Source organism: Sus scrofa, chromosome 18, assembly GCF_000003025.6.
Source record: "Sus scrofa isolate TJ Tabasco breed Duroc chromosome 18, Sscrofa11.1, whole genome shotgun sequence".
NCBI classification, from domain to species: Eukaryota; Metazoa; Chordata; class Mammalia; order Artiodactyla; family Suidae; genus Sus; species Sus scrofa.
Window position 1 is genome coordinate 13877442 of NC_010460.4, and position 19099 is coordinate 13896540.

The following is a 19099-nucleotide window of genomic DNA, read 5'->3' on the forward strand; positions in this document are numbered from 1 at the left end:
TGGTAATGTATCTAGAAGTTAAATACATAATACTGACAATTCCATGGAGTATTCATATATAAGCTTGATTCCTGTATTTGTTTAGCATTAATATTTAAAGCTCATTTTTTTCCCATTTAAAAGTCACTCTTAACCATATACATCATATCTTTCCTCTTTTATGAATTCTGTCATACTATCCTCTTCTATGTCCCACTCAGAAAAAAAATTGAAAGGATGTACTTCCTTATTAGTCAGTGCTTGCCACAAAGTGGGAAGACCAGAGTGCTGTCAGCATGAAAAAACTTAGGGGTGGATGAGATGGAACCAATCTCATGGTGGAAGAGGAGCATTTGATTGCTATATGTGATCTGGGATCAGAATTTAGGAGGTGGTAGAATCTAGATTTGGGTAAAGAAGAGGTCATACTTAATTTAACCATGCTAATAAACTAAGCTTTTTTTAAAAAATTCTGAAAGGATGATACTGGTCCTTGTAACTTAGTATTTCTCCTAGGATTAATTTTTTTCTATCTTACATACTACTGATATATTGTAAATTGATATACAGAAGCATCTCTGAAAGAACTAATTTAATAATTCCAGAATGACTAGAAGGTTTTAAGCTTCTGGTACCTGGATGCATAGGTCAGTTATTAAAAACTTTAAAATAGGCATATCCTTCTTAACCAGCACATTCCTCACAAATAGATTTTTTTTCTGCTTTCAATAAGTATTATAGAGCACTAATTAGCACACTGATTAGTCTCTGCTTTGATTTTGTACAGATTTGATTTTATCTCATTAATAACACTTTCATCAGGCTTAGCATTAATTTTTTAAACTCTCTAGTATCCTTGAGAGAGCATTAAGCTAATAGGAAATACGTTAATGCTAATTCTCTAATTATACATTCAAAAGTTTTTCATCTCATTACTTTATTGTCTCTTAAAAAATTTTTCAGTTGTACCTAATTTTTTTTATCTTTTTATGGCAGTATATGGAAGTTTCCTGGCCAGGGGTTGAATCAGAGCTGTAGTTGCAGACCTATGCCATAGCCACAGCTACACTGGACCTGAGCTGCAGCTGTGACCGACCTATGCTGCAATTGTGGCAATACTGAATCCTTAACTGACTGAGTGAGGTTGTGGATTGAACCTGCTTCCTCATGGAGAAAACATTGGGTCCTTAATCCACTGAGCCACAGTGAGAACTCTCAGTTGTACCTAATTTTTAAATAATTTAAAATAGTTTTCCCCATTATAAATGTTAATGTTTATTTTCTGTCTATATTGACAGAGACTGTGACTGTTTTGATGTTTGCTCTACACTCAGGAACTAGCACAGTATCAGATTTATAGTAAACACGCAATCAAAAATGTGTTCACTGAATGAATGAATAAATGAAAGATTTATTCAATGCCTTAAAAAATGTTTTATCGTCTAAAAAACTGGGAAATAGAAGAAAAAGAAGAAATTATTCATAACTGTCTTACTAAGTGATAGAGTCTGCTACCTTGGTATTTTTCTTTTGCACCACTCTTCTATATTTCCCCCCACCCCCTCCAGCTGTGGGAACATGTAATTTGCTACATATACATTTGCTTCCGGTATAGCATTGAACATAATAGATGCAATCTGTGCACTCAAAGAATTCAAAGTTTAATATCCATAAAGTTATTTTTAAAAATTAATTTGCTACTGTAGACGACATGCATTAATATAGTTTCTTTACAAAAATCATAGACAAGACTCAGATTTCCAGTCCATCCCATTTTTTTCATTGTTTCCATAGATATAACCACTATTACCAGCTTGTGTATAATGTTTTCTATGATTTTGCTTATGTAATTATACATCCTCCTTAACTTTTGATGGGGGCCCAATAAACCCATCATTAATTGAAAATATTGTCAGTTAAAAGTGCATTTAGCACATCTAACCAGCCGAACATTACAGCATAGCCTAGCCTACCTTAACTATGCTCAGAACACTTACATTAGCTTGCAGTTGGCAAAGTCACCTAAGAAAAGCCTATTTTATGATAAAGTGTTGAATGTCATGTAATTTATTGAATACTGTTCAGAAAGTGAGCAACAGAATGGTTTATGTGTATTGGTTGTTTACCATTGTGATTGTGTAACTAACTGAGAGCTATGGCTCACTGCTACTGCTCAGCATCAAGAGAGTATTGTACCACATTGCTAACCTGGGAAAAGATCAAGATTCTAAGTATGCTTTGGCTTCTACTGAGTGCATATCACTTTTGCATTATCATAAAGTTGTGAGTTGAGTCATCATAAGTTGGAGATCATCTGTATATTTGTATATAAAGAAAACATATGGTTTCTTTGTAATGTAAAAAATGTGAAATAGTACCTTCAGTAAGTTTGTAAGCTTTCTTCATTCAGTAAGTTTGTACAGATTTACCTTAGTGCTGTATAGTATTTCATTTTATTGATATGCCATAAATTTGCAATTTCCTATTGATATTTAGGTTTCCTTTTTTTTTTTTTTTTTTTTTTTTTTTTTGGTATTACAAACAATGCTGGAACTCTTTGCACATGTTGCCTCTTTAAATTGTGAGTGGTTTCTCTGAGAGAGATACAGGGATGTGGAACTAGTAGATTTTAGAGAATATGTGGTCACCTTTGAAATTTTAGCATTCCTGTTGCTCTTAAAGTTGAGTCTTATAGCAGTTTATCTTCTATCAGTCCTCTCCCAACAGACACGTTATTATTGTTTAATGTTTTATTTTATCCTTGTTAAATATATGAGTCACTTTACATATGTTTTTACTATATTCCTTCCTCACCATCTTCTTTACTCTCTGACTGTCTTCCAGAGATTATTTTCCTTCTTTCTGCAGAATGTCTCCCCAGGCTTTTTTTAGTGGAGGTCTCTTACTGGTAAACTGTCTCTATTTTGTTTATTTGTTTTAATTTTTTAACCTCATTCTTTTATCATTTATTTTTAGCTTTTTATTTTGGAGCATTTTAATTTTATGTGAAAGTAGACCAGATAGTGTAATGAAACCCAGTTATTTCCATCCCTCAGTTTCTGGAGTTATGGACATTTTGCTTTTCTAATTTCGTCTCTTCTCCATTCAGTGCCTGCTTTCCTGATAAAATATCATATCATGAAGTCTGTAAATGTGTTTGAATATATCTCCTATAGAAGAGCTTTATAACAAAATAAATGCAATATTAATATTATACTTACCTAATGTCTTCTAATAACCCAGTCCATGTGAAAAATCTCGATTATCTCATAAAAAATGTTGTTTTATAATCTTACTGTCATTCTTAAGGGTTATTGTCTTTAAGGAGCACAATTGTGGTTGAGGGTAATTTTCTCTCAGTCCTGAATATTCTGGCTTCAGTTGTTGCTGTCAAGAAGTCTGCTTTAATTGTAATTATCATTCCACTGGGTGAAAGGTCTTTTTTTTTTTTTTTTTAATGTTTTCTTTTAGGATTCTTGTTGCCTTCAGTGTTCTGCAGTTTTACTGTCTTGTGTCTTGGGTATGGATTTGTTGATCTCACTTGGGTATGTTGTGCTTTCTTTACTGGGGAAATTTTTAGCTATTATCTTTTTCTTTTAAGACTTTGAAAACAGTAAGAACTGTGTATTTCAGAAACATATAACACATGTACATTTAAAACTTGTGCAGTTTAATTATAAAGCAGACATCTTTATAACTGCTTCCCAGGTCAAAAATAGCATATTTCAAGTACCTCAGAACATGCCTCACCCCCCCAGTCTTCATAACTTTCTCTCTTTCACCCAGAGGCAATCACTGTCCTGATTTTTTATCAACTATGTGCATCCCTAAAATAAAGTTTTCTTTAATCTTTTGAAATTTGTATGTGCAAAATTCTTCTTGTTTCATCTTTGTTGTTGTATAGATGTGGTTTTTCATTTCCATACAACCATTGTTTCTTCAAATATTTTTTCTTTTTCTTTTCTCTTCTTTTTGTGTTCCCATGACGTGTGTGTTGACATGCTTAATGGTGTTCTACGATTCTCTGAAGTTCTGTTCATTTTTCTTCATTCTTTGTCTCTCTCTTCTTTGAATTGCATAATCTCTGTTGACTGGTCTTCTCTTTCACCAGTTCATTCTTCTGACATTCCACATGTATGGGCTCTTGAGCCCCTCTAGTGACTTCTTAATTTCAGTCCTTGTACTTTACAGGTCCAAAATTTCCATTAAACAAACTTTCTCTTTATTGAAGTTCCCTATTTGATGTGACATTGTCATCATACATGCCTTTTCTTCTTTAATTATGGTTTCCTTTAGTTTTTTAATGTATTTAAAACGACTCCTTTGAAGTCTCTCTGTTACATCCAACATTTGGTGGCTCTCGCAGGCAGTTTCTGTTGCCTGCTTTTTCCTATTTCTTTGCACAGTTTATAACTTCTGGCTGGAAACTGGACATTTTATATAATATCATAGCAACTCTGGATACTAGTCTCCTAACCTTCCTAGGATTTGTTACTGTTATTCGCTTGTTTACTGGCTGAGTGGATTAATTTAGTGAAGACTACTTCTCTCTTGCAGGGTTAAATATCTGGTGGTGTTCCTAGGGGTACAGACTTGAGTATGTCCATGTGCTCTCTGAGATGACAGTGTTTTTGGCAGGCCGCCATCTTTCCTTGACCACACCTAGGTGTTAAGCTCTACAAATTGCCAGCTGATTGCTCAGTTGTTTTTAACAACACCCTAGGACATAAATTGCTTCTCACCTTGATCCAGCAAAATTTGAGCTTACTTGAAGGGATAGTTGCTGAGATCAGAGCTTGAAATTTGTTCTGACCTCAGGAGAGTTCCTCCCAGCAGTATCTTAGTCCATGGTTCTCCTTAGTCTTTCTCAAAAACTAGCTGGTTTACAGTTAAGCTTGTTTTTGGCTCTCATCCCAGTTGTCTTTCACCACAGCCTTCATGGTTTTCAGATTGTGCTTAGGTTTAGACTTCAGACTCTATTACAAATGAAGTCAGTTCCTTTAGAGGAGATTTGGAGCTATCTGTTTTAAGGCCTGCTTCACTTTCCAGGCAAAATCTCTGTTTGAGCTCTGGCATTGGGTAGGGGGGCACAGTGGTGTACTTTTTTCTCCATGTGATACTCCTAGTTCATTAACTGAGTCCTCATTGGTGAGGTGTACAGTAGCCTGAGGTCTTGTGTTATCTTTCCCGGTGTTAGACCCCCACCCCCGCGCCCTTACTTCATGAAATAGCAGGTTTAAGGACAGTCTGGCTCCTAGTATTTTCAGCGTGCAACGAAGGGCCTCTTTCCCATGACTGGCAATTGAGTAGAAGAGGGGAACTTCCACCTATGCGCTGCACTTACCTAGAACTTAGTTTCAGCATCAGGTACCTTTGGGCAGGATGTGAAATGCTGATGACCTGCCCTTTCCAGGAAGATAGCTCTCTAAGAGGTAACTGTGGTTAGAGGGTGCCCTGTGTTCTTGAAAGCACCAACCTGGGGTGAAGTTTCAGTCTCATCATAGCTGAGAAGCAGGAGAAAGAGAGGGAGTAGGTTTTAGTTCAAATACCACGTATTGTTGTTTTTCCTGAATTTTGGTAGACTTTCTTGATTGTTTCTTCATTTGTCTTTTGCCCTTAGGATCATTTCCAGATACTTTAAGTGGTTGGTTTTAAATAATTTTCACCATTTTTGCTGGGGAGTGGGTTCATGGAGCTCCTTACACTGTCATGTTGGAAGTGGAACCCAGAGAGACCTTTGAAAATAAAGTCAAATACATGCAGTTCCTCTAAAGCTCTCTGGTCCTCTTCATTTATTTCATGAACAAAGCCAGTGGTCTATGATGAATCCTTACAAGGTCTTGGACCCCACATACCTGGCCTCTGATTGCTCTTCACCTTGTTTATTGTACTACAGCCGCTCGGAATTTCAGACGTATTTCCTCCTTGGGGTCTCTGTACTGACTTTTCCTTTCCTTGTATGTTCTTTTCTCAGATATATCCATGGTTTACTCATGTTCCCCCTTTAAATGCTACCTTTTCAATGAAACCTATTCCAACTGGCCCATTTACATTGCTCCTGGGCTCTGGTACCTTCTACTTTGCCCACAGCATTATCACCTTTTTTTATACTTAATTTATTGATCATGATTTTTGTTTAGACTTCATACTAAAATAGGAAACAAATGTGGAGATTTTTGCCTGTTTGGGTAAAGTATCCCAAACACCTAGTTTAGAACTTGACACAAGGGCTTCCTAACTTTATTGAATCACTGAGTGAATTGAAAGTAAAAAAAAAAAAATGACTTTGGCAAAAACCTTCACTGGCCATCCATCCAACTCTTCTAATACGGTTAAAACCTTTTTACCAAGCGAAAATAAGAAGTAATCTTATTGGTATACTGGATACAATTAGAACAGCCTGTTAGCTTTCTTGGTAAGAGAGCTTAAATGTGCTTTTTGCTTTTTTTATTTTATTTTAAACTCTTGCCCCTTTTAAAAGACTAATCATAGTTAAGTTCTGCCTGCTCCTACTATGCTTGAAGTAGTAGAGGTCTTTACCAAATTGGCACATTTTAAATGTATTTGGAAACTTTTTTATTCAAAGGAAACTTCTAGCAAATCTTTTTTTAAAATAGATTTTTTACATAAATGATCATCTTCAATTTTTTTATACATTTAAATTTTCATAGTGTTAAATTTTTAAAAACATATTTGTATACAGAGGTTGCATTTCTTTATGGTTTTGATTTAAATGGTTTGCCATCTTTGTTGTCTTTGATTTGTATGCCTGATAGATTGGTGGATTTTATTGAACAACTCTCCCCAAATCAATAATTATATTGCTATAACTATACAGATGAACACTACATGCAGATTAGCAAATTATTACTTTTTAATAGTGTTACATCATAAGAAAATAGAAAAACCTTTGCCTTGTCAATGTAATGTTTAGAGAATTGTATTACTATGTTTGCTACTTGTAGACTTGTAAAGATTAGCACAGTTTTATTCGCTGACTCTTAAAATAGGTGCTTGAATGTTTATCAGTGAATGAATAGGTATCTCCCTTTCCTTCCTTCACTATATCTTTCTTGTTTTCCTTCCATTTGACAAACATTTGTTAAGTGTTTGCTATCTGCCAAGAATTATTCTATGATTTTTGGATATGCTAACAAGTGAAACAGTCTTTATCCTCATAGACGTTACTTTCTATTGGAAAAAACCTTCTGTTTATCTCCTTCCACCCTTACCTGCCCCTTCTCCTGCAAAAGATACCTGGGGGCATGATACATTATGTGAGATGACTTGTCTGCTGTTTTTATCTATCTATCTATCTGTCTGTCTGTCTGTCTGTCTGTCTGTCTGTCTGTCTATCTATCTATCTATCTATCTGCTTTTTAGGGCCGCACCCACGGTATATGGAAGTTCCCAGGCTAGGGGTCCAATTGGAGCTGCAGCTGCCAGCCTACACCACAGCCACAGCAATGCATGATCCGAGCCGTATCTGTAACTTACACCACAGCTCACGGCAACACTGGATTCTTAACCCACTGAGCAAGACCAGGGATCGAACCCGCATCCTCATGGTTACTAGTTGGGTTCATTACTGCTGAGGCACTTTGGAACTCCAGAGGAAATCCATTTTTAAAATTTGTGTGTGTGTGTCTGTATGCTGATTTTTTATTATATCTTAAAAATATAAAGTACAAATAAGTTACTAAATAAAGAACAAGTTGGTGAGGAGGTAGAAAGCAGTCTCACATCATTGATTTTTTTTTGTATAACTTCAGCTTAACCTTTTGAGAGAGACTTTAAATTCTTAGGTAGATATTTTCCATGAGAAAATACCTAAATGAGGTGATTATTTTCATGAGAAAATAAATAAGCTTTCCTGCCTTTCCAACTTTTGTATAGGCAGTCTTGAGTTCTACTATATATGTACATTTGTGATATATGTATATTAGTACTTTGGTATTTAATTTAAAAAGGGGAAGAGACATTGGTGCTAATATTTAGTCAGTTGCTTTACCTTGCCTTTTCATACATCATTCATAGCTACTGTTGAGTCTGTTTTGCCTTTGTGTAGTTTATACAAGTAACATGCTTTGTGAAATATATGCCTAATACTATTTTTGAAGAGGGTTGTCAGTCAAAACTGATATATAACAAATAATTCATGCCTTCTTTTGTTCATTAATCATTCAGCAAATATACGAGTGCTTACCGTTTATATCAGCAGCCATGTTGTAGCTGCTAGGTATACCATAGTAAATGTGATGCACCAGGAAACTTCTCTTCTCTCCTGAAGCTTTCATCCTATTGAGAATAGACTGATTGTTAAAGAAACAAGAATTAATAGTTATAAAACATTGATTAAGTAAAATATAAGCAGTGTGGTATTTACAGATTTTAAAAAAATGTTCGTTTATAATTCTATGTATATTTTGAATGCATGTATGGTTTTTATGGAAACTTAAGATGTTATTCTAGTTACCATTATTAGTGTGTGTCATATCTGTAAATACCTTTTCTACCTTTTCTATTACATATAATTATAGTGTATATGTAATTTGGGATTTATAATGTATTCAGGAGTGTAATGTCTATGTAACTATTCAATGGAATTGCATCATACGCAAGTTTAACTTACCACAAATTCAGGTATCAGTTTGGCAAAAATGAAAGGATTAATTAAAATAAAGCAATAGGGAGTTCCCGTCGTGGTGCAGTGGTTGGCGAATCCGACTAGGAACCATGAGGTTGCGGGTTTGGTCCCTGCCCTTGCTCAGTGGGTTAACAATCTGGCGTTGCCGTGAGCTGTGGTGTAGGTTGCAGATGCGGCTCGGATCCCGCGTTGCTGTGGCTCTGGCGTAGGCCGGTGGCTACAGCTCCGATTCATCCCCTAGCCTGGGAACCTCCATATGCCGCGGGAGCGGCCCAAGAAATAGCAACAACAACAAAAATAAATAAATAAATAAAATAAAATAAAACTTAAAAAAAATAAATAAATAAAATAAAATAAAGCAATAAAAACATAAATTTTTTCCCCAAAGGTGCTGTTTATCATATTCTGTATTTAAGTGTGTATAATGTATATTTCCATTTTTAACTTTTTATTATGATAAAATATGTGTAACATAAAACTTACCATTTTAAGTATTTTTTATTTTTACTTATTTATTTATTTTGTCTTTTCTAGGGCCGCACCTGTGGCATATGGAGATTCCCAGGCTAGGGGTCTAATCAGAGCTGTAGCCGCCAGCCTATGCCACAGCCACAGCAACACCACATCCAAGCCGGGTCTGCAACCACAGCTCATGGCAACACCGGATCCTTTAACCCACCGAGTGAGGCTGGGGATCGAACCCGCAACCTCATGGTTCCTAGTTGGATTCGTTAACCACTGAGCCATGACGGGAATTCCCATTTTAAGTATTTTTAAGTGAACAATTCAGTGGCATTAAAGTATATTCACAATGTTGTGTAACCATCACAACTTTCTATTTCTAAAACCTTTTTACCATCACAAATAGGAAGTCTGTACATATTAAAAACTTGCCATTCTCCTTCTCCCCCCTCCCCAACCCTTGATAACCTCTGTTGTGCTTCTCCGTCAGCGAATTGCCTATTCTGGATAACCTCGTATCACTGGAATCACAAGATCTTTGTCTTTTATGACTGGCTTATTTTACTTAGCATAATGTTTTCAAGGTTCACCCACATTGTAACATGTATCAGAATTTCATTTTTGGGAGTTTCCGTTGTGACTCACCAGGCCAAGAACCTGACTAGTATCCGTGAGGATGTGGGTTTAATCCCTGGCCTCATTCAGTGGATTAAGGATCCAGCGTTGCCACAGACTGTGGTTTGGGTCACAGATGCAGCTTGAATCCCACGTTACCTTGACTGTAGTGTAGGCAGGCAGCTGCAGCTTTGATTCGATCCCTAGCCTGGGAGCTTCCACATGCTGCAGGTGTGGCCCTAAAAAGTAAAAAAAACCCAGAACCTTCTTTTTATGGGTGAGTAACATTTCATTGTATGTGTAGATGACATTTTGAGTATCCATTTATCTGTTGATGGACATTTGCATGGTATTGTGAATAATGCTGCTGTGAATGTTGGTGTACAAGTATCTGTTCATGTCCTTCCTTTCATTTCTTTTGGTATATCCACAGACGTGGAATTGCTAGATCACATGCTAATTTCATGTTAAACCACCAAACTATTTTCCATAGCAGCTATCGTACTTAAACATTTTACAGTGTATTTTATACAGGTCTTTTGAACAGAGTTCAATAGTTCAGAACCACGTATACAGCTTTCTATGAGTGATAAGGAACTTTTTATTTATTTATTTATTTATTTATTTATTTATTTATGTCTTTTTGCCATTTCTTGGGCCAGTCTCGCAGCATATGGAGGTTCTGAGGCTAGGGGTCGAATCGGAGCTGTAGCCACCGGCCTACGCCAGAGCCACAGCAACGCGGGATCCGAGCCGCGTCTGCAACCTACACCACAGCTCACGGCAACGCCGGGTCGTTAACCCACTGAGCAAGGGCAGGGACCGAACCCGCAACCTCATGGTTCCTAGTCGGATTCGTTAACCACTGCGCCACGACGGGAACTCCAGGAACTTTTTAGCATGATTTTTTATGATTTTTATTTTGTCCATTTACTACATATGAGATTCTTGGTGATGCAGGACCGTTATTATGTATGTCAGAATTTATACTGTGTTGTGGTATTACTTGCAGGTGATATAGAGAATAAGAACTCGGATAATGAAGTAGAGATTTCCTGTAGAATTTTGGTTTTTGAAAAAGTAATGTCATTTTTATTTTAAGGACATTTACAACTCTGTACCAAGACTATTCAGCTGAGCTTTCAGTAGTCATAATTTCTTTCTTATAATATTGAAAAGGACATGGACTTTGTAGTTGGTAATCTTAGTTCTAAATTGTCTTTAACACTTAATTAAAGGCTGAATTCTCATTTAGCCTGTTTCGTTTTTATAAAGGGGATAATTTGATTTCACCAAGTCATTGTGAGGATTTGCTAATCCTGTGAAAATAAACATTTTTTTTTCTCAAAATTAATTGCTTAATCAAAACTGATCAGTTCTGGGGAGTTCCCGTCGTGGTGCAGTGGTTGGCGAATCCGACTAGGAACCATGAGGTTGCGGGTTCGGTCCCTGCCCTTGCTCAGTGGGTTAACGATCCGGCGTTGCCGTGAGCTGTGGTGTAGGTTGCAGACGCGGCTCGGATCCCGCGTTGCTGTGGCTCTGGCGTAGGCCGGTGGCTACAGCTCCGATTCGACCCCTAGCCTGGGAACCTCCATATGCCGCGGGAGCAGCCCAAGAAATGGCAAAAAGACAAAACAAAAAACAGAAAACAAACAAAAAAAAACTGATCAGTTCTGTCCTAAGACCCTCCATACCTTGCCAGAGAGCCATTGACTTTACTTCTCTTTTTCATTTAAAGACATCTTTTATTTTTGTCTTGCACATTTATAAATCTTGTTACATTCTCTTTTATTTTCTAGTTGACTAGATGATGAAATAAAGTTATTCTTTCCTAAAATGAGAATTTGGGATATGGTATTTGGAGAGGAGAGAGTTTTATTTCATAGCTTATTTTAAAAGCTTAGTTCATTGACTTTACGTAAAGGAAATGTCTCTATTCTTGAGATTTTGTGTCTCTTAGCACTTTTCAGATGAGTAAATTGAGTCCTAGTGATTTTGAGTATCTCATTTAAGATTGTATAGCTTCTGGAGTTACCATTTTGGCTCAACTGAAATGAACCTAGCTAGTATCCATGAGGACACGGGTTCAGTCATGGCCTTGCTCAGTGGATTAAGGTGGTGTTGCCATGAGCTGTGGTGTAGGTTGCAGACACAGCTCGGATCTGGCATTGCTGTGGGTGTGATGTAGGCTGGCACAGCTGCAGCTTCCATTCAGCCCCTAGCCTGGGAACTTCCACATGCCGTGGGTGAGGCCCTTTACAAAAAAATTTAAATAACTAAATAAGTAAGTAAGTAAGTAAATAGATTGTATAGCTTCTAATTGAAAGAGATGAGGCAGGAGTTAGCTCTTTTACCTTGTATTCCAGTTCTGCCTCAGACTTCCCTCTTATATTTTACCAGCTATGTGATCGCATTTGGTAGCTGGCTTTCATGGCATCTCTCCATGGTGCTAGAAGTATACAAAGGTATTGGATTTTCTATTAACCCTCTTGAGGGACTTCTTGCTGTTTTGTCTCTTTTCCTCCTTCTAAACTGGAAGGTACTCTCGCAAAAAATTTTTTTTCTTTTTGTCTTTTTAGGGCCGCACCGACGGCATATGGAGGTTCCCAGGCTAGGGGTCGAATCAGAGCTGTAGCCGCTGGCCTACACTGCAGCCACAGTAACACCAGATCCGAGCTGTGTCTGCAACCTACACCACAGCTCACGGCAACGCCAGATTGTTAACCCACTGAGCAAGGCCAGGGATCAAACCTGCAACCTCTCTTTAATTAAAAGTCAGAAGCAATGAAAAAGCAAAGCCTCAATATGTCATCTTTTATTTATAGTAGTTTACTTTCTAGAAAGCTTTTCAGTTGATAAACTTCAGTGTTTTATTTCTTTCCCAGCATCTCATAAATTACTTCACTATAATTCTAATAAGCTGTAGTTATGGAAATAATCTTATAATCAGAAACCTATTAGAAATGTAAATAGCACCCCTTAATTACTTTAGTTTCCTGGTAGAACCTGTGTTTGAGTTAGTGTTTTCTACAGGTATAGTTTTGGGATATTCATGTTGAGAGAGCCATTAGAAATCCACTCTAAACCTCTCATTTTATATATGACGAAATGGACAGTAGCAAAACAGGGTCTGCAAACCAGGATTCCTGAATTGTTTATAAATAACATATACTATTTTTTTCTTTTTAAAAACCTTTTTTTTGAAATAATTATAGATTAATAGGAAGATAATTTTCATTTTATTTTTCTTCTAACAACACAAGTCAGATTTAATTTTCCTAAAGGAGGAGTTCCCGTCATGGCTCAGTGGTTAACGAATCCGACCAGGAACTGTGAGGTTCCGGCTTCGATCCCTGGCCATGCTCAGTGGGTTAGGGATCCGGCGTTGCTGTGAGCTGTGGTGTAGGTCGCAGACGTGGCTTGGATCCTGTGTTGCTGTGGCTCTGGTGTAGGCCAGAAGCTACAGCTCCAATTAGACCCCTAGCCTGGGAATCTCCATATGCCGAGGGAGAGGCCCTAGAAAAGGAAAAAAGACCAAAAAAAAAAAAAATTCCTAAAGGAGTTGAACATAATTTTTCTTTTTTTTAAAAATTTGGTCATTTGAATTACAAAAGTGTTTATTATAGCAATACACATTTTCAAAATAAAGTTAGTACTTCTGTTTTGTCTTTTGTGATAACGTTTTTAACCTTTTATGTGCTTTATTAGAGAAACAAATCAAATATGTACACATACAGGGTTTATATATTTATGTGGAAATAATTATATATTTACATTAATCTCCTATTTACTTATAAAAGTTAAAAGATCCCATATAATATAATATTCATCTTCTGATTCAACACACACCTAATGACTGCATAATTTATTTGCTTAATGATTTGCCTACTGATGGACAGTTAGCGTTGTTTGCAGTTTTCTGCACTTTGAACAGTGCTACAAAACACATAGCAAAGTGCTTGGTACATGTGTGAGTATGTATGTGGGATAGATTCTTAGGTGGTATAAAGGAATGGTTAAGAGCACAGATTCTGGGGCTAAGACTTCCAGGAATGAATCCAGGCTGCACCGCTGAATAAATAGCTGTGCAATTTAAGGCAAGGTACTCTATGTGCTCCCATTTCATCTCTGTAAAGAGGAACTTAACTTAGATCAGTGATAATCTCTACTTTGTGGGGAGACTAACTTCTTTGACAGGCTGGTGGGAGAAAATGCTGTCTCACTGTTGATTGTCTTTTCATAAGTTGTAATCATTTATAAGTCTTTTGTAGACTACCCATCATATTCTGTTCTCATTTTTTTCTTTTGACTTATTTGCCTTTTAAAAATTGCTTTGTAAGATTTCTTAATATGTTTTGGATGGTAACTCTTACACACAGTGACTATATCCTTTACTCTGTTGCTTGCCTTTATTTTTTATTTATTTCTTAGCTGTGCCCTCTGCTTATGAAAGTTCCTGGGCCAAGGATCAAACCCACACTAGTGTAGTAACCAGAGCCACAGCAGTGATAACACTGGATCCTTAACCCAGCCACCAGGGAACTCTATATCGGATTTATTTTGATTGCAGTGTGAGATAGCTGTATACTGGTTTTTTTTGTTTGTTTTGTTTTTCCTCCTTAAAATGGATAGCATGGTATCCTGTTACTGCTTATAAATTGGGTCCATCCTTGGCATACTGATTTCTTATGTCCCTTTTACCAAATATTAAATCTTGTAATTCATGGTTTTTTTAGTTTTTTTGATATTTTGTCTGTTTTTCTACCATTATCAAGTTATTGAAGGTATTGTAACTTTGTAATACCGTTCAGCATCTGATAGTGCATATACCCATATTTTTTCCTCTGAAAGTTTCAAAGCATTTCTCATGCATTTACTCTTTTATGTAAACTTCAGAATTAGTTGGTCAAATTACATTTTAAAAAAACCCTCTCATTTGGTTAGGGATTGGATTAAGTTTTATTTTGGTGGCTCTCATTTTTTTTATTTTTTTTTATTTTTATTTTTTTGTCTTTTTGCCATTTCTTGGGCCGCTCTCGCGGCATATGGAGGTTTCCAGGCTAGGGGTCTAATCGGAGCTGTAGCCACTGGCCTATGCCAGAGCCACAGCAACGCGGGATCCGAGCCGCATCTGCAACCTACACCACAGCTCACGGCAACGCCGGATCTTTAACCCACTGAGCAAGGGCAGGGATCGAACCCGCAACCTCATGGTTCCTAGTCGGATTCGTTAACTACTGCGCCACCACGGGAACTCCTCATTTTTTTTAAAACCTAGAATAATTATTTCAATCTAACACTGTTTTAGTTTAACAGTGACTTTAAAAATTTTCAGTTCTCCATAATCTAAGTAAATTTTTTAATTTTTAAAAAGACTTTGGAATGTGGCAGTCTACTTATTCTCTTCCCCCTTCCTATTTTTTTGCAGGCTTTTTGTAGCATTGTTGTAATAAAAGTGATTATTTTGTTTAATATGTGCTTATTTTCATAGACGTTTTCATTGGCATATTAGTAAATCTTTAATCGTAAATAATTAGCTTCTATCGCAAATTTTTTAGATCTTGCTCATGTTTTCTTTGGTAATGGTTTGATATTAACCTGTAATTGTAGCTGACTGAATCCTCTCTATTTTATTTATTTTAGGAAAATATGACACATTTTAGACGAATACTCCTTTAGTTATGTGGCAGTATTATTAGCTTTTGGTTAAAAGTTCCCATCGTGGCTCGGTGGTTAACAAATCCGACCAGGAACCATGAGGTTGCGGGTTCGATCCCTGGCCTTGCTCAGTGGGTTAAGGATGCAGCGTTGCCGTGAGCTGTGGTGTAGGTCGCAGACGTGGCTCAGATCTGGTGTTGCTGTGGCTCTGGCATAGGCCAGCAGCTATAGCTCCGATTAGACCCCTAGCCTGGGAACCTTCATATGCCGTGGGAGCAGCCCAAGAAAAGGCAAAAAGACAAAAAAAAAAAAAAAAAGTTTAGAGTATGTTTTAGGATGAAGATGCTTGTGTATATTATTTATTCCCCCAAAATGTGCTATAATTAGTACTAGGTTAGTACTAAATGTTTTATCTAAAAAGAAAAAAAAGGAAATTCTCTTGTCTTCCTGTTAACTCAAAAACAACTAGAGTTCCCATCGTGGCTCATCAGAAACCAATCTGACTAGTATCTGTGAGGGCGCAGGTATGATCCCTGCCTTGCTCAGTGGGTTAATGATCTGGTGTTGCTGTGGTTGTGGTGTAGGCCAGCAGCTACAGCTCCAATTCGACCCCTAGCCTGGGAATCTCCATATGCTTTGGGTACGGCCCTAAAAAGACAAAAAGTAAATAAATAAAGTAATAAAAAAAATTTTAACAACTGGAGTTGCCATTGTGCCACAGTGGGTCAAGAATCTGACTTCAGTGGCTCAGGTTACTGTGGAGGCATGTGTTTGATTCCTGGCCTTGTGCAGTGGGTTAAAGAATCTGTTGCTACAGCTGTGGTATACGTTGCACCTGTGGCCCAGATTCAGTCCCTGATCCAGGAACTTCCATATGCTGTGGGTGCAGCCATTAAAAAAAAAAAAAAAATTAACAACCTCAGGCTTTTTATCTTGACATGCAAAAAAATTCAAAATTCCATCTTTGGAATGATAGCAAAAATTGGTTTCATTTCCAGAATTTTTGATAACATGGTTCTTGATTGTTGAAAATGCCTTTTTTTTTTTCTCAGTAGTAAACAGTATATTTTATTTTTTCTCATACAGGTCTTTGAAGTTCTACATTTTAGTTCTCAGTGCTGAACTTACTTCTCCCTTAAATTATTATAAACTTTTGCTGCTGTTTAATAAACGTGAAGATGTCTCGCAGTCCTGATGCGAAGGAAGACCCTGTGGAATGTCCTCTTTGCATGGAGCCCTTGGAGATAGATGATATCAACTTTTTCCCTTGCACCTGTGGCTACCAGATTTGCCGATTTTGTTGGCATCGAATTCGCACTGATGAAAATGGACTTTGTCCTGCATGTAGAAAGGTAAATACTCAAAAATAACTTTGTGTTTAGTTTTTCTCCCCCATGTGTATGAGTTAGTAGCTTTAAAAGAATCTATAAACCTCAGGTGAGATAATGTGTAGCATCATATTTTTAAGATATAATGAAGTAGAAAGAAACCACCCTGGGAGCGAGTCGAGTCTTGACTTTATTATTAACTAAGTCTAGGACCTTGGTAAAGTCACATACCCTCTCTGATTGGCCTTTGGTTTTCTGGTCTGAGGAGAGAGAGTAACATGATCATCAGTGCTGGCTGTTTTAGGAGGATTAGGAGTAGAGAGAGGCAGTAGATTTATACTGGATGGTGTGAAATTGGAAAAACACATTCAGTATTACATGGTGGGGGGGGTCAAAATTTGCTTTAATTATCTTGTACAGAATAGGAGAGAAGTTTTGATGTGTACTAAAAAAGTTCCTGGGTTAAAATTCAGAGAAGTCCTGGTTCAGAGGGTAATAGTTGCTCACGTGTTGAGTCTTTATGACAGTTCTAGGCTGATTGTGCTATCCCTGTCGTACACTTAAAGAAACTAGGCCTTTTAAGTAACTTATCCAAGGCATAAACTAGTGGGTAGTAGGTTTGGGGTTCAAATGCAAGTCCTTTGAATCCCTTCTAACTCTAAAAAAATCTGTGATTTTCTGGGGGTTTTGTTTGTTTGTTTGTTTTGAGGAGGGGGCGTTGCATTCACGCTGCATGCAGAAGTTCCTGGGCCATGGATTGAACTTGAACTGTTACAGTGACAATGCCAGATCTTTAACCTGCTGAGCCACAAGGGAACTCTCATGGATTTTGTTATTTAATCAGATGCAGCAGTTATAGTGTAGTAAATGATTTATTAGGGTGAGTAGGATTGCTGCATCTCTGTTATGAGGGACTTTGTGATCTTAGGGCTTAATGCAAATCTGTCTTTTTTGCCTTCTCTATTGTGTTTTTGTATGATTTAAACTTCCTTTTGTGCTTACGCATTTCAAAAAGCTCTTGTGTCATTACCACCAAATTTTGAGAAAGTGGAAATAAGATTTTAAATACCTAGATTATTAAGAAAATATTTCAGAAGACAATGCGTTGTCCATTTTTTTAATCTAGTGGGCATTTAACAAATATTATGTGAACGTAAAAAGATTAGATCTACTTGTTAGTGTAGTTTATTTATATATATAAATCAATTATGTAACAGGTATTTATAATGTATATATTATATCTTTTTTATATGACTCATATACTTAAAGAACATGAATGGAGGGAGTTCCCTGGTGGCACAGCAGGCTAAGGATCTGGCATTGCCATTGCTGTGGCTTGGATCACTTCTGTGGCTTGGGTTGCTGCTGTGCCACAGTTTTCATTCCTGGCCTGGGAACTTCCGCATGCTGAGGGTGTGGCCAAAACAAAACAAAAACAAAAAACAAGAATATGAATGGAAAGATAAATGAAAACTGTAACATTAAGTTTGCTCACAATCTATAATACATTTGTGTTAATGAATTTTAAATATTCAGTCATATTTTAAAAATTGGTTCCATGTCATTTCCATTTTAGAAGACAATTGTATTGGACTGTTATGTTGATAGTGGTGACTTTCAGGATAGCCTAAGACTATTTGGGGAAATGGCAAATTCATTTCAGTTTTAAGGGATTACCTAGAATCACCTCAAATACTTGGAATGTGGAGAAAAAATAGAAAAAAATGAAAAATAAAAACAAAGCAATAACTTCAGCAGAGCTGGTTATCAATAAAAGGGTGCCTTTCTGGGAGGACCAGTGTGAGGAATCAGAAGGGCAAAAGAAAAAAGTGTTAGCTCAAAACATACTCAGGCAGTAATAGTGGTGCTTCAAGATCCTAGGAAAACTGTCATTATGGTTGATTTAGTATTGAGGCATTGGAACAACAGTCCAACTTTTATGCCAGGTAGCAAAGACAGATGCCCTCTGCCTGTAACACTGATAATAAGTTTGGGTCAGAGCCTTAAAGGGGATGGAAATATCCTGAGGAAACTATGACTTCCAGTGCTTAGAAGATGTACTGTTAATGTACCTGTACAGCAGTTTGTCCTCTCTACAGTCACAAAAGAACATCCTGCTGTACACAGCATTTATAGACTGGTTGGCAGAGCTCTTAGATGTAAAGATATGTACCAACTAAAAATCAGTGGATGTTTCAGGAAATCCACCAGTATGAAAGAGAATCACAAAAATCGGTATATAGAAGAACCTAACATAAGTAGCAAACAGAAAGAAGCTTTTTAAAGTGTCACTGGTACTTATCGAAGAGGTAAGAGAGGAAGACATATGTAGAAGGAGCATCTTTTTTTTTTTTTTAAAGAACAAAGTCCTATAGGTGGGTTGAAGTCTTATAGATGGATGGAAGAAAAG

General features: G+C 36.9%; 1 protein-coding gene across 6 annotated transcripts in view; it reads left to right on the forward strand.

Moving 5' to 3' along the window:
* The window catches only part of CNOT4 (CCR4-NOT transcription complex subunit 4), a 158961-nt gene that overhangs the window by 55869 nt on the left and 83993 nt on the right, over positions 1-19099 (forward strand). For all 6 annotated transcript variants that reach the window (XM_021078767.1, XM_021078768.1, XM_021078769.1 and 3 more), the window contains exon 2: positions 16448-16713. In XM_021078767.1, the coding sequence (XP_020934426.1) occupies positions 16540-16713 (174 nt within the window). In that variant the 5' untranslated portion in view covers positions 16448-16539. The remainder of the gene's footprint in view (positions 1-16447; positions 16714-19099) is intronic.